Source organism: Stegodyphus dumicola, chromosome 10, assembly GCF_044657685.1.
Source record: "Stegodyphus dumicola isolate Sdum_Otavi_A_Nest chromosome 10, ASM4465768v1".
NCBI classification, from domain to species: domain Eukaryota; kingdom Metazoa; phylum Arthropoda; class Arachnida; order Araneae; family Eresidae; genus Stegodyphus; species Stegodyphus dumicola.
The window spans coordinates 162,025,484-162,041,388 of record NC_140777.1 but is presented as its reverse complement, the minus strand read 5'-3'; the positions used below and the strand labels follow the sequence as shown (position 1 = coordinate 162,041,388).

The window sequence follows — 15,905 nt, the reverse complement described above, 5'->3', positions numbered from 1 at the left end:
GCTGGTGTATAATGAAAATGTGCCACTTTGTAAGTAAAGTATTTCATCAGGATTCGGATAAGCCTTAACCCTTTCGAGATGCCGTGCCATTGTTTAATAAGACATTCCCTCAAGATGGATGGGAGTCAAAAGGAATCATCCTACAGGACAGGAGTTTTGTGTCACTAAGCCTAACTTAAGGGAAAAAATAATCTCCCCCCACCTCCAAAAAAAAAGTCTAACATCATAATTTTTGGAACTATTTAGCCATCATATATGTTAAAATTAAGATTTAGTAATCTTTTCCATTACTTTCCATAAAAATAAATTGAAAAAAAATTGCTTAGTTTGAGAAATAATTTTTGGAAGCTTTATTCAAAATATTCTGAAATTTTAATTGACAGAATACATTAATAAACTTAAATAAAAAATATAAAAGAGTCTATTTATAAGAAGAAGTAACATAATCTTTCACAGGAAATGAAAGGCAGGTACACAGTGAGCTCAGTCTTTGACAAAATGTCAGAATCAGTGGATATATTGCTGTCTAATAACTCTTTAGAAAATGAATCATCACTCTTATCCATGTCACCAATTGTCTCACTTACTAAACAAGTATATTCTTCCTTTGATGAATAATGCTTTCGTGTCATAATAAACTGAAATCAAGGCTTTCCAAAACAAAAAAAGGAAGTGTGTGAAATATAAGTGATAAAAGCAGTGCAGAGTGTAATAGAACCCCGCATAATAACCCTAAAAGACCTTACATAGTAGCAAAATTAAAAAAAAAAGGCTTCAAAGGAATATCAGAAGCATGAATGTTTCTATCACATGTCGAGTTAAAGAACCAAACTCCCTTAATTATGCTTTGCTTCCTTACCCTACAACAGCTGATGCTGATGTTACACAGAATGTGATCAAACTGAAGGTCAGAGTCCTAAAACTACATTCAGTTCAGAAGTGATGGACACAGGATGTCATCTAGAGGTCTTTAAAAAATGTTTCAGCTTAAAATACATATATGCATCACCTGTCCCTTTTTTTTTTTTTTTTTTGCTCTCCAGTCTTAAGTATATACAGAAAATAGCAGTATGTCTAATAAATAGCAAAATTTAAAATAGTTCAGGCTTAATTCTTTCAGCATGTGATATGAGCACGACAAATTTTAGTGGAACAACATATCTCCAATACTGTGTAGGAGAAATTTACTCAACTTTATGCTGATGGTCACGAATTTGACTGTTTTCAGATATCGAAAACAAAAAGTGAAATTTTCTAGTTAATTCATTATTTCATAAATAACTATTTTAGATTTTTTAATTCTAATTTCTACATGTCATCTTACTAGATTTAAACTGGTGATCTAAAATCCGGAAAATTCCCAAATCCAGATCTTGTATTTCGTACTGTATTTCCTTTTATAGAAATGTAAGTATTTTTTAACCCACCAAGCAGCTAAGCCATACGTATATTTATATGGTTGTAACAAAAGTTTTCTGTCAAAAAATGTTCTTAATAAAGTTTGGGGAAAAAAATATGAAAGCAGTACTTTTAGTGTGGATAGTAATCACTACCCAAATCTATAATTTTCTGCCAACGTTTTGGTGATTTTTCAAAGTTTTTGACCCAGAAACTTAGTGGCTACAAATCCAAAAACAGATCAACCTCATTTCGGATGTCCTGTGCAGAATGGAAGATAGCACCAGCAAGATGTAGCTGCAGGTATGAAAAAAGGTAGAAGTCTGAAGGAGCGATGTTGGGCTATATGGTGGGTGGGGCATAGAATCCCGTTTGAATTCATACAGAGTCCAGCCAGATAACGTAAGACGACATGCAGACACATGTCGTCTTGCATTATCTTGATGGAACATTACCTTTTTTCACTGGAAGTCCATTCAGCATTTTTCCTTGATAGCAACATCAACACAAACTAGCATCTCACTGTACACTGTACTGGTGAGGATTCTACCTTTTCCAGGTACTGTTTATGGATGAACAGATTAGTGCATTTATGTACACATCTGTCCTTATCTGCTTGAGTCAGCTCATATGGAACCCAGCAATTCAACTTTTACGGCAAGTTTATGCAAAGCATAGCTTGACTAATGGACATGGTGCTAATGTCTAACTCCTAAGCAAGCTCTCGAGTGGTTGCATACTGATCTTCTTTTCCAAGTTCTCGCTGGCGGGGCTCATCAACATCAGTAGGCTGCCAGAGCACTCTGCTTCCTGACTGTCATAGTCCATGTTTTTGAACTTTCGGTACCAAACCTTCACAGTGTCATATGATACAACATTAGTACCTAAAGCTATACACATAGTTTGGTGACATTCTGCAGTTGACTTTATTGCAACAGAACTGGAAGTAAATGATGGTTCTAATCTGGTAGTGTGATAGTTCCATTTCAAACACCCTGTACTTAATGATAACGATATTGTTTTGCACATTTCACAACACATTATACTAAAGCAAGTCTCTTTCTTTCAAATGTAAAAAATCATTTGACAAAATATTATTAAACATGGCAACATGAACTGTTTGTGCAGAGATATTTGCCATAGTGGGAAACTTTCATTATAACCCTATATACATATTTTGTATATTCAAAAATATTTGTCATGATATTCTTAAGTATGCTATAGACATGGGTCTTGAAATGCATCTGACAATTAAGGTAATGTATGTATATTGGAAGAAAAGAGTAAAGGTACAAAGTGAGAGGGTCATTTCTTGGATTTATAATCTGGAAAGTACCATTTATACTTTGCCTTCTTAGGAAGTTTTAGGTCCAAAAGCATTGCTGCTTTGAGCTAATAACAGTTTCATCCTTCAATATATTACTTTTTTATATAATGTTTTATTGTTGTTATTGATACTGGCTATAAAAGTTCTGTTACATGCATTATTTAATTTTCCTCCCCCTCCTTTTTATTTAATTATTTATTTATTTATTATTTTCTTGCATTATAAGCTGAATGCATGAAAATAATACATTTTCAGTTGTGTATTATTATGTACAAACAGGGTTATATACACACACAGTATTGTTATACACCCAATATAATAATACTATTTTAACATGCAGGTTGGTTATAAAATAATTTCTCCAATATAAGAACCCCTAGTGGCCTATCTACTCAACCAAATGAAATGAAATATCAGATTTTGTTATTTGAAGATATGCATTCAAGATTGTGATTATTTAAAACTGTAGAGCTCTTGTGGTTACAGTGAAACAATTTCAGAATTTTCAAATGCCAGCAGCCACTTGTTTCCTGTACAAATTGATCAGCACCTTGAAGAACCATAAATGGCATTGGAGCAATACATATATGACAAAACTGCCAACATCAAACATTTGGAAGAAGAACATTATAAAAGACCAATGACAACACAGAGAGGAAGTGCATTGACATATTTTGCATAATTCACTCAGGGACAGATAGTAGAAACACCAATCACAGAACACCATGTGCAACCTGTATTATAAGCAATCTGGGATGATTGTTTCTTTAGTCTGGTATTTGAACGTGCTAACAAGATGACACTTGCAGAGAAACAATGAGGAGAATTGATAAAGCTATTTCATCTGAATGGGAAAATGCAACCAAAGCAGTGAAAGTTTGTCAGCAAAATCATAAGCTAAGACAAGGCCCGTGTTCTGTAAAAACTATTCATGATTCAGTAAAAAAAAATATGAAAAAACTGGATGGAAATGTGATAGACCATAATCTGGGTGACCATGTGATCCTGTTGAAATTGTTATGGAAGTACATGATACAATAACTCCATACTGGAAGACATGTTGCCTGCAGTTTGGATGTACCAAAACTCAGAGTCCTGAAGCTCCTGCACTTTGTTCTGCAGATGTTTTTTTATCGATTCCACCATGTGCAGATGTTGCAACCTGGTGACAAGTGACAGCATGTCAGCTTTGCACATTTATTCCTTATCAGATATGATGAACATAGCAGGTAGTCACTGGGGATGTGGTGCATTTCTCCTTAACTGGGAACATAAAGTCCAAGAACGTTCACCAGGCTGATGAAAATCCTCAATATGTGGCACCAGTGCCTCTACCTGAAGCTAAAGTGACTGTGGTGCGGCATCACAAGAACATTCATTTTTGCTCTGTACTTCTTCGAATAGGTCACTTCCACAGCTATGAAAAAATGCTGCATCACAAGTGTTTGGTATACAGCAATGTTACAGAATTCCAGATTTGCAGCAGTGAAATGTTGCTAATGATATTGTACGGATGCAAGATGATGCTCCTCTTCATGTTGCCTCATCTGTTCAGCAAGTGCTGTAACAATACTTTGGAGATCCATTTGGATCTCCCATAACTTTGCAATTTCATGGCCACCAGGATTCCCATCCTTCACTCTAATGGATTTCTGGTTCTGGGGTTATCTAAAGTATACACACCAAATCCGCAAGATTTGTTGGAATTGGAAAAGGGACGTAAAACATGAAGTTAACAGATTTCCCTTGCGATGTTATCTTCATCATTGTTGTCAACAGTCTCCTGCATGCTATGCATTATTGTCCGCAAAGATGGGCACATTGAAAACTTATAATTTGAACAAAAGTCCCCCTTTTTCCTTTCTTATGTTGTCATTGGTCCTTTACAATGCTCTTCTTTGCAATGTTTTACACTGGAAATTTTTGTTGTATATGTAACATTTCAACACAATTGATGGTTTTTTAGTGCTTATCTGTTTGCACAGGAAAATAATTGGTGTTGCCATTAGAAGAAAACTTTGAAATATTTTCACTGTAATCATAACTGTGAGAGCTCTATTGTTTTAAATCCTCACAATCTCTGGTGCATACCTTCAAATAATAATATCTGAAATTTCATTTTGATTGATTTAGTGGATAGGCCACTAGGGTTTCATATATCGAGCAAGTTTTTTAATCACCACCCTGTATTGCACATTGGTATTTTAATTGACTAAAAAAGTTTTTTCCCTTATCTGTCTAGGTGTTAGAGACTACATTCATGTTATGGATTTAGCTGAAGGGCATGTTGCAGCAGTGAAAGAACTGTTGACAAAGAACTTTTGTGGATGCAAAGTATTAATAACATTCTCTTTAATTATTTATTCTTGAACTATTTACAAAATTCATAATTAGGAATATGTTTCATAAAAACCAAAATTCATATTTGCTTTAGTTATTTCTGTACATACTGTCATTATTATCTGTCATTGACCTACTGTTTCACTAGCAATTATGTACTTCACCTCAGTTTTGTTTTAAAATTTAACTGAATTTATTGCAATGCCTAACACTGCTTACTTGTGGATTGGCCTCCAGTTAACTATGAGCCTGTAGGTCATCAGTGACCAATAGTTTTGACAGACACTAATGCACTTAAATTTCATTTCAATTTTAATAAATTTATTTTGCTACAACACAAGTGATGACCCATTAGTTGATCTTAAATGAGTCTCAGTTTCTGGGTCATTAGTGATAAAAAAGATTGACAAGCACAGGTGTGATCAACCAATGATGAAGATAATTTCTAGTAATTTTTCTTCAAGTCTGCAAATTTTATCTGAATCCAAATGTCCTCAGTTGTCAAATATAAGAAATAAAGAAGTTTATAATTATTTATGTGCATACAAAGTATTTTTATTTATGTATTGAAGTAAAATTAATAAATAAAAGAAAGACTAGATTGTTATTATTTATTCTCAAGTTAATAAACTTCCCACTTAATAAACTTTCTATGGAAACTTTGAAAATTTTCATATTTTGTTTATTTTTAGTTCAATGTAAGTTATTTATTGATGCTAGAATTATTTGAAAAGAATGTCAATATAAGAATTTAATATTTATCTCAGTATATTTGAATTATGAAGTAAAATCAACAAAAATATCTTACAAGTACCAAACTTTAGAATTCAGATAGAAAGTAAATATATTTTTTCCTTTGCGATATTATTATTTGTGTATGTTTTGAAAAATATCTAATAAGCAAAATTTAAAATTTATTTAGAATATTTTTTATTTAGTTGATAAAATTTTTCATTTCGTTTAAAGAAAAAATCCCATCATCAGTTTTCAGATTGTGCATTTGGCTGGTATACAGTTTGAGTTTTTGACCACTGCTCTAGTTTGTAGGAAACAAATAGCTTGATTTAATTTATTAAAACTACATGAGCTGCTTTGCCTTTTCCTGGTGGCATGCAGGTTGACTTAATCTGTAAGTTACCAACAATGAATAGCCTTGAAAGATACCAGTGTTCTCCAATTTAATTTCAACTTAAATATGTCAGCCTGTGTGTGGACAAAAGTGTTTTTAAAATATCTTACAAAGTGTAAAAATAGACAATGAGTTCTAAAGTAAGGCGTGTAATGGCATGTGTGTGGCAATGACACATTGAGCTAGTACAAGGAGCTGTTGAGTGATAAATAAAAGCATTTTACTGACTTTTTTTACTAATCACCATTCCATATGCAGATCCTAAGTGGTATGTATTGCTACAGGAATGCATAGCTCGCCAACATGCGTTCTATCTACGGAACTGCATTACTACCCCACCTTTCTGTTTTTGCCAGATATTTTTTAAATCATGCTGTGTGTGTATTAAAGTTTTTTTTTTTTTTTTTTTTTGCAATTAATCTGTAAGGAAAAAGGGCGCACCAGCGGCCGAGCGGTAAAGTCGCTGAACACTGGTAGTTCGGTCCGAGGTTCGAATCCCGCGAACGGGCTGGCTGCATGGGCGTTTTCGTGGTTTTCCCCATGTGTAATGTATATACGAGTCAGTTTTCCTTAGAAAGTCCTCCACGAAGGCATCCCTCCTCTTAGGAAGATAGCCCTCGAGGCTTTGCCATAATCACACACACACACACTGTAAGGAAAAAGGTTGTTTATAATTAAATAGCTAGTGAAAATATACCATTTTAAGGTCTCAAAATTCTTTATTTTAATCAGAATTCATTTGCTATGCTAAGTGTAAATTTTTTTTTATTTATTTTAGGTTTATAATCTTGGCACTGGTGAAGGATATTCAGTACTTCAAATAATAAAAGCATTCGAAGAAGTATGTGGGTTCAAATTGCCTTATAAAATTATTGGACGCAGGGAAGGAGATGTTGATAGCATATATGCTGATGTCTCTTTAGCTGAGAAGTGTTTGGGATGGAAATCTAAGCGTTCACTAAAACAAATGTGTAAGTTCCAAAAAAAAAAAAAGTTTTTCTTCTTTTACATATGTGTATGCTGTAAAATGTTTAATTTTTGATAATATAAAATTTTAACTATCTAAAAAAACTGCGAATAAATGGGAAAATTAAGAAAGCAGTATTATTTATTGATTGTTTTTACTGTATTAATGATGATTGCCTTAATCAAACTGAATACTTTATTTTATTTCTGAAGCATTAATTCCCTATTGGCTGAGCTTAATATTGTTGTTCTATTAGTATAAGATTGCTTAAATAATTTCTTTTGCATCTTTCTGTGAATTAAAATTCCGTGTGTGTTTTTTAGGTGAAGATACGTGGTGTTGGCAGTCTAACAATCCAATGGGTTTCAATACATTATAGCAATGTATTATTCCTAGATGACAGGCATATTAGAATTGTGCTAAAAATATTTTGAAAATATGTTTAATAATAATTACTATTTTGTAAGGTTTTTCTGCAAAATAGTGGTGTCTGAAATCAAAAATAGATTAGGTTGATTTATTATTAAGTTATATTTTATTTTGCTGACTTCATATATATTTTGTGCAGAGCACTTTTAAATAACTGAGAGAGATTATTTACTTTGAAATTTTTTCTGGAAAATCTTTTATACTAATATAACTTTTTATGCTTATTCTTCACAAGCTTGTAATTAATGAATGTATAATATATGTAACAAATTCAACAAACATGAATAAATGTAACAAATTCTGATAAATATTTTTCACCATTTCAGGTTTTTTTCATAATTTTTGTATAATACTTTTGCTTCTGAAATTTTTACAGTAGAACCTCTATATTTTTGACTCATTGGTTTTCCTATCTTAGATAGCTGGAAGTGTTTGTTTAATATATGTTATCTTTATTTTTATCACAAGAAAATTATTCAGGAACTTAACTTTTCCCACATAAATATGTTTAGCATATATTCTTTTATTGAAAGCAATCAGTGCATAATTCATAATTTTAAACTATTTTATCAGAAATAGCTTATTAAGAATCAGAATGTATTTTGAAGATGTTTTTGATAAAAATCTTTTAAAATCAATCATTATGTAACTTAAAATTCTCTAAATTCAATTGAGGTTAAGAACTGTGATTTGTTTTATATTTATTCTTTGAAGTTAGCTAGAAATTATATATAACTAAAGATATATATGCTAGAAATTATATATAACTAAGAATATGAGCTAAGCATCCAAAAACAGAGAACATAACAGTGATTATTAAGCACTTTTATAACTGATTTAAAACTACTGCAAATGAAAGGTAGTAAATATGCAACAAGCGAGAGCTTAAAAATAAAAATATTTACTATCATCTTGAAAAACCCCACTCTTCCTGATCTTGAAGAACCAAATAAAAAATTTAAATAAAAACTATTATAATTTTCCCTCTGTGTTGGCAATAAAATTTTTGATAATTAGCATATAATTGTATTTTGGATTTTTGATAAAATTATTTACACTTACTAATTTTTATGTTTACTGAATGCTGTTCGTTCCAAACTTTCAAAAACACAACATTTTTTTTTAATACAAACTAAACCATTCAAGAAGGCATTGCAACCCAGACATATCTTTGGCTTCCTGAGTTAAATATTATTATAATTTGGTTCCTTGTTTCTCTTTTTCGTGACAATTTTTTTTTTTTTTTTTTTCTCAGATAATTTCAGCTTGCATGCTCTGGTTCATCTGATTCATAAATGCAGACTTGAAGTGTGCAGAGCTTCTGACTTTTATTTTCTTTTATTTCTGATCAGCTTTTGATTTTTAAATTTTATTTTCTATGAGAATTATGTTAAATATTTCCATCTCTTTCTTTTACTGACTATATATACAAGGTATTCCAAAACGAATAAACATCTGAATCTCTTTTAAATAGTTGAACATAAACAAAAGATCCAATATAAGATACTAGAGTAATTTCGAGTAGATTAGTTAGTTGCCTTAACATATATGGCGCACACATGATAATTGGCTGAAAAGTAGTGAAAATTCATTGGATAAGCTGCACCACTGTGTACACTGCAGCAAAGAATTACAAAACAAGGCACTATTAATTTATTCAGTAATTGTGTTTTATACTGATGTAATCATCATTGGTAACATTTTAATACATTTACAAAATAGCCATAAACAGTAATATATAAATAAATAAAAAGTATAAAAACATCTTACTTTGAACTTTCCAAAGTCAAAATCTGCTGATTTCTAATAGACATTATTTTTACGGGTTTGGTAAAGTTTTTTATTGCTTTAAATTACCATACTGTGAAAAAGAATATATATAAATTAGATAATGAAACAAAATTTTATAATTAAAATAAATTGCATTTATTTATACAAAATATTCAAAATCTGATTATCATCAGAATTAAATAAACTTAACAAATGAGCATCAAGGTCGCTTTTGTAACTTGGTTTTAAATTACGTCTTTCAACATCACTATCTTCATTTTCATCTTCTCTTTCAATTATTTCTGATTTAATGAAAGTTGATATGATTATATCAGTTTGGACTGATTGCCATGCTTTAGTGACCCACAAGGCAACCTTCTCATTATAAACCCACTTGGTATCACTGAGACATCGGTGCTGTTCTTTTGCTTCAGATTTTACTGTATTCATTAAACAGGATCGCATTGACTTCAGAACGATGAATCCCCAAGAAAAAAGAGCCTTTCTTTTTTTAATAAATTTCTCTCAGCCAAAACTATATCACTTTTTTGCACATCCACCCTTTTTCATTGGTGCAAATAATGACTTCTTTAGGGCATTTGCTTTCAAACTGTTTTTATTTTTTAAATTATCAAAGAGACTAACTTTTCTTCATTGGCAGTACAAGCCAAAACACAAGTAAAAGAAGTCTTTCCATTCTGATTGTTAACACAAAATATTTTTAACTTATTGAATGAACAGTTCTGCTTAGAAAATAATCAAAAGTAGAAGGGGGTATCCTTCTTTCATGTTAATTATTTGCCCTCTATTGAAATTTTGTTCTCGAATTCTTTTTCTTTTGTTCTTTCTCTTAGCCCCCCCACCGTGGACTGGGGGAAAAAGCTGTCTTCCCCCCTCCCCCCAGTCCAAGGGAAGCTTCTGATCAGCTGTTATTTTGGTCCTGAAGGATAATTTCTTTTATTTCATGAATCTGGAACACCAATAAAGTTTTTAATGCTCATTTGTTGAATGATTACTTTTGCGAAGACAAATTGTAACTGTTGACACTGATAATTCCTTTTCTCTCTGCTCTTATTCATTTCTCTTAATTGTTTTCCAAAACAGACCAGTCTTTGTTGCCAGTTCTGCATGGCCCTCTATTCTTCGCACATTTTATAAGTTCTGTAAGCTACAGAGTTCAGCAAGAAGAATATAAATTATTACGTCGTGCACCCTATTGTAGTAAGGCTAGTTTCACTCAAGGTAGAACTTGGTGCCCTGGCTTTTAGCACAACCAAAGTGCTCATATGAGGCTAAAATGTTGTAGCAAATTCTACATTAACTGTTTTGCTTGGGCATAACTTGCAGTTTAAGCTAGTGAAATTCTAAAGATGGTGGAAAAATAAAATTCCTTCAAATAAGCCACCCCAGCAGATACACCGCAGACCTAACTTTTAAACACATATAAACCATGGCTATCTCCCCAAAATTATGGTAATCAAAAAGAGTAAACATTAAAACTGTGATACTTGTAGGAAACAAAATTTGAATTATCATATAGTGAAAATTACCTGAAAATAACCTAATAATTAACATTGTTTAAAATTTTAAGAGGGGGGTGTCTGTCTGCACAAAGCTTGTTTTAAACATCTGCACATTAATTTTTTTAATATATATATTAAATCTTCAGAAGCATTAGTTACAAATATCCATTTGCATAAATGAGGAAATTTAGAATTCTTCATTTTGTGAATTGAGTCATTATATTTATGTATTAAATTAACTTGATTTCTTAAGTAATAATGATAAATTGATTTTGATTTTTTCCCCTATTACATGAAAATCAAATATATGGAATATTTTAAATAATGTGATAAACTTATATGTGGCATGGTGCATTTATTCTTATATATACGTAGGTTGGGGCAAAAGTCATGGTAACTATTTTTTTTCTTCAAGATACCAGTCCAGTTGAAAAACGTGACATACACAGACGAAAGAACAAGTTCTTAACTACATGTGTGGACAATGAATACCAGCGAAATATCATAACATACAAATTTATTACGGTAGTATACAGGGCAATATAGCCTTCACCGTGCAAAAGAATGATAACACAATACACGTAAAGTTGACATGACAAACCTGGGCCTAAAGACCCTCAATGTAGCCCCTGCTGTCACCACACGCTGCCATTGTTGTGGGAGGCGCTGAATACCATCAGCCTAAGCATTTGCCGCACCATGTGTGAATCGGGTCATCTGTTGGCACAGCATTAGCAATGGCCTGTCGTGTTGCAAACTGCCTACCACGTATTGGTTCCTTAATCTTGGAAAAGAGATCAAAGTCACAGGGCGAAAGGTCAGGAAAGCACAGTGGGTGCTCCAATTCTTCCCATCCCCAACGTCGGAGTAGCTGCCGTACACACTCTGCTTTATGTGGTCTTGCATTGTCGTGCAGAATTATTGCACTGTCCACAAGATCCGGACGTATATCCCGAACGCCATGTCATACCTGTCGCACCAGAAAGTCCCTGTATTACTGTGTGGTCACTGTTCTGCCATGAGGAACAAAGTGGCTAACAATGACACCCCTGACGCCATACACGACGATCACCAGCAATTTGACTGGGGAAGGATTCTGATGCTAGCCCATTGCGCCATATCCTGCGAATGATGCGTTTCTCGATGCCACTTGCCCTCTCTAACTCCAGTAATGTTTATCGTCTGTCTTCATCCATGAGGTGCTCCATGACGGCACGTGCCAATTCGGTCCGCACACTCACCGGTCATTCCGAACTTTGCTCATCACTGGTTGACACATGTCCTTGTTGAAACTTTCCTAACCATTGTGCTACTGTACGATATGGTAGGGCATTATTCCCAAGGGTTCTACTAATTCACTGTGACATTCCATCACATTTCTCCCTCAGAGAATGGCTATTTTGATGTAAGCTCGTTGCTCAACACGGCTTACTTCCATCTCGCACAGCACTCACAAACTGACTGATTTCAGAGCCCTCGCTACCACAGAGCCGTCTGTAGTTCTGCATATACACTATGCCTGCAGAACTTCCACACGACACATATACGTTTTGTGATCCGTTCACATATCTACAAGAAAAAAAAATAGTTGCCATGACTTTTGCTCCAACCCTCCTATATACTGCATATGTAAAATTTTTCCAAGTATTTATACTTATTCTGGAAATTGTCCATGTAATTTATTCATCTATAGATTTTTATATTCTTTGATTTAATCATATATTTTTGGACAGTGTTGAATTAATGAGGTTCTGCTGAATTTAATTTTTCTCGTATATTTTATTTTAGAAATAGTTTCTTGAAATATTCAAACAATGTTATTTGTGAATGCTTTTTTTAATATATTTTAAATATCTAATTATACAAATTATTAAATATTCTATTCAAAAAATAATGCATAATTTTTGTGCATGTGTTGCTTTTGATAAAAGTCTTGTTAATAGATTATCTTGTATGATTCATTTGTTTGGACACTGATGTTTTATATTTTATAATTATGTAAATGTTAAAATTAATTTATTATGATTATATGGCATTATATGTAAAAATAATGGAATTTTATGTGCTTCTAGAGTTTTTATTTAAAACACTGGATTTTATGAGCTTGAAATCTGATTGGCACACAATAAAAATCTAATTGATAATACTGAAAATTCAGTATTATGAATCACATTTTTATAACCATGTTGATATATTTCAATATGTGAATTTGCTTTTCATGTAATAACTCCCTTCATCATATCAGAAAACTAAAAAAATTTTCAATTTATTCCTATGGGAAAGTGCAATAAGTTATTATTTATCAAATAATTTTTGAAATATAATATGCTGAATGTTTTATTGATATAATGCAGTTCATTGTTTTTTTACAAAGTGATCAATTTTCATTTGATTTTTCTAGTCAGCATTAATTTAAATTTATAATCAAACTTTGAAATTATTTCATATTCTTTAGTTCAATTTTCTTTAATTATGTTTCTTTAATATTGGGATTTTTATTGATCATTGATATATAGGCAGATATCAATGATCAGATTTCATGTTCTTTAGTTCTAACTAAAGAATATTTAGACTAATAACTAAATATTGGGTATTCATATTTTTTGTGATTGTCCTTAGTTACTTTAATTTTTGTAAGATAATTTATATTTTCGAGATAGTTATATGTATAAAATTTACAAATATGTATAGCATTTCATCATAAGTATAAACTGTTTTCAATTGAAAAAGCATTTAAATGATTTTTATAAACATTCAAGTCTGAAGGAGGCAGCAGAAGGATTTCCGGTATTTTATCTTGCTGAATTAGCATATCAGATCTATGCTAAAATTTTATTGTGTAAAATGTGAACGAGACAGTTGAAAAATGTAAAATAATTTAATTAGTAAATTGTTACAATAATTTTTATTTATAAAAAAACAAAAAATTTATAATGTGTATTAAAAAAATTTAGTATTGAGCAGTGTATAGCATAATGCTGAACCAACATCAATTCTTTAATAACAATATATTTGTAGTTAATTAAAAACTTAAATCTTTTGCAGTCATATGTACATGTATAATTTTTATTGTATTTTTATACAAATATATTATTACCATAGGTAACTAAGTGATGATATTTTCTTTTTTAAAATTTTTTTTTGAACAAATCATGCCTTTCTGGATATTTTTCCTTTTGTGAATGGCTTATTAAATGATGAAGCTTTATTTTGTTAAGTTTTCTGTATGTTGTATTTATGTTATCTGTGTATCATAATACTTCTGCTATGTATCATAATACTTAAAGCTATATCAAAACTGCATGGATTTTCTTGTTGCTTTTGAAATATCAACTGATTTTCTAAGAACTGCAAATCAGTTATTCTCATAAGTACTAGTCTGGATATGAAATTGAAAAAAATGGGGGGGGGAGGTGAAAATCCTTTTTTTAAATGTTAAACTAGTCTTATGTTACAATGAATACTAGTCTATATAATTATGTTTCTAAATATTAGTTCTTGTCTTGCAAAAGTTTAAGTATAAATAAAATTATTTCTAAGTCTTATTTTAATCTTTTTTCTTTTTATTTATCAGCCAGTTGTGCAACCATCCACCTAAAACAGTTAATGTATGTATATATAATAACTAAGCCTAAAACACTGAAATTAAGCTGAGCCTAAAACAGCTTCAGCACAAGTTTATGCGCATGCGCGTTTAATGTATAATAGACGGTATAAGCTCAGCTAAAATTATGTAATTCAGTTAATGTTACTGTTTGCGCTGTTCCTTAATCTTCGAATTAGATCCGGCTTATTATTTTTTGCAGACTGTTATAGCAATTTTATAAAAGTAAGCTTGAACTATCGATTATCTCAAATAGAATTTCCGATATATATTTACTAATATGTAAAGGATCTACAAAGCGACAGTCCATTAAACAGAAAGTGGAATTGCTGCAAAAAATGAATAAAGGCATATCCTTTGATTATCTAATCATTCCGAAATATGTTTATCAATTTCACGCTACTCTGCGGGGGGAGGGAAACGACGCGGCACGCAATGAATTGGAAGTTGATCTGTCAGCACAATCCTTATCTTCAGGGCAAATGTTTTTATTTTATTTGGCTTATAATTCCTTACTAAAATGTATTTCATCTCAATGTACTCCGTCTTGATATGATTTAAATCAAGTTCCTTGTCATTATAATTCGCTTCCAATAGTGAAGAAAGTGACACAGACATTATTGAAAACAAAAAAAATTTGATTGACAAATTAGTCGGTATTCTCGACACAGCAATTATAGGACTTGAACAGCGGAACTTTGTAACTAAACAAAAAATTATGTCTGTTTAATAGTATTTCATCTTGATGTACTCCGTCTTGATATGATTTAAATCAAGTTCCTCGTCATTATAATTCGCTTCCGATAGTGAAGAAAGTGACACAGACGTTATTGAAAACAAAAAAATTTCGATTGACAAATTAGTCGGTATTCTCGACACAGCAATTATAGGACTTGAATAGCAGAACTTTGTAACTAAACAAAAAATTATGTCTGTTTAATAGAATTAAAGAGAAAGTATTATCACATGAAACAAAGCAACTTAAACAACTTACATTGAAAGAAATGTTTAATAAAGTAAACAAATAAATATTAAGCTTTTTCTATTTGTAAATTTTGATACCCTTTAGATCATAATTGTTCTTTATTTCATAAATTACGGTTTCATATTTTTAATTTTATAATTTCTGCATGCCATCTTACCAGATTTAAACTGATGATCGATAATCCGGAATTGCCGAAGTCCCGACGAGTCCGGATTAACGACTTTTGACTGTAGATAACAATAGAGATGAAGAACTGCAACTATTGCTTTTAAACTGATAGTTTTAATCAATAACAGAGTAATTAAATTTGAAAGAAAAATTAAATATATTAAATTGTCAACTTTGTTGATTAAATTGAAAAAATAAATATCTTATACTTTGCTGAGTGGCAGCTTATTGGTTTTATCATCAAGTTTTTTAGTCAAAATTTCAT

At 31.4% G+C, this 15,905-nt stretch overlaps 1 protein-coding gene across 2 annotated transcripts in view; it reads left to right on the top strand.

Moving 5' to 3' along the window:
• Positions 1-14,428, top strand: part of Gale (UDP-galactose 4'-epimerase) — a 66,980-nt gene extending 52,552 nt beyond the window's left edge. For both annotated transcript variants that reach the window (XM_035374134.2, XM_035374133.2), the window contains 3 exons: positions 4,968-5,059; positions 6,973-7,165; positions 7,485-14,428. In XM_035374134.2, coding sequence (XP_035230025.1) covers positions 4,968-5,059; positions 6,973-7,165; positions 7,485-7,540 — 341 coding nt within the window. In that variant the 3' untranslated portion in view covers positions 7,541-14,428. The remainder of the gene's footprint in view (positions 1-4,967; positions 5,060-6,972; positions 7,166-7,484) is intronic.
• Positions 14,429-15,905: the final 1,477 nt, after the last annotated feature.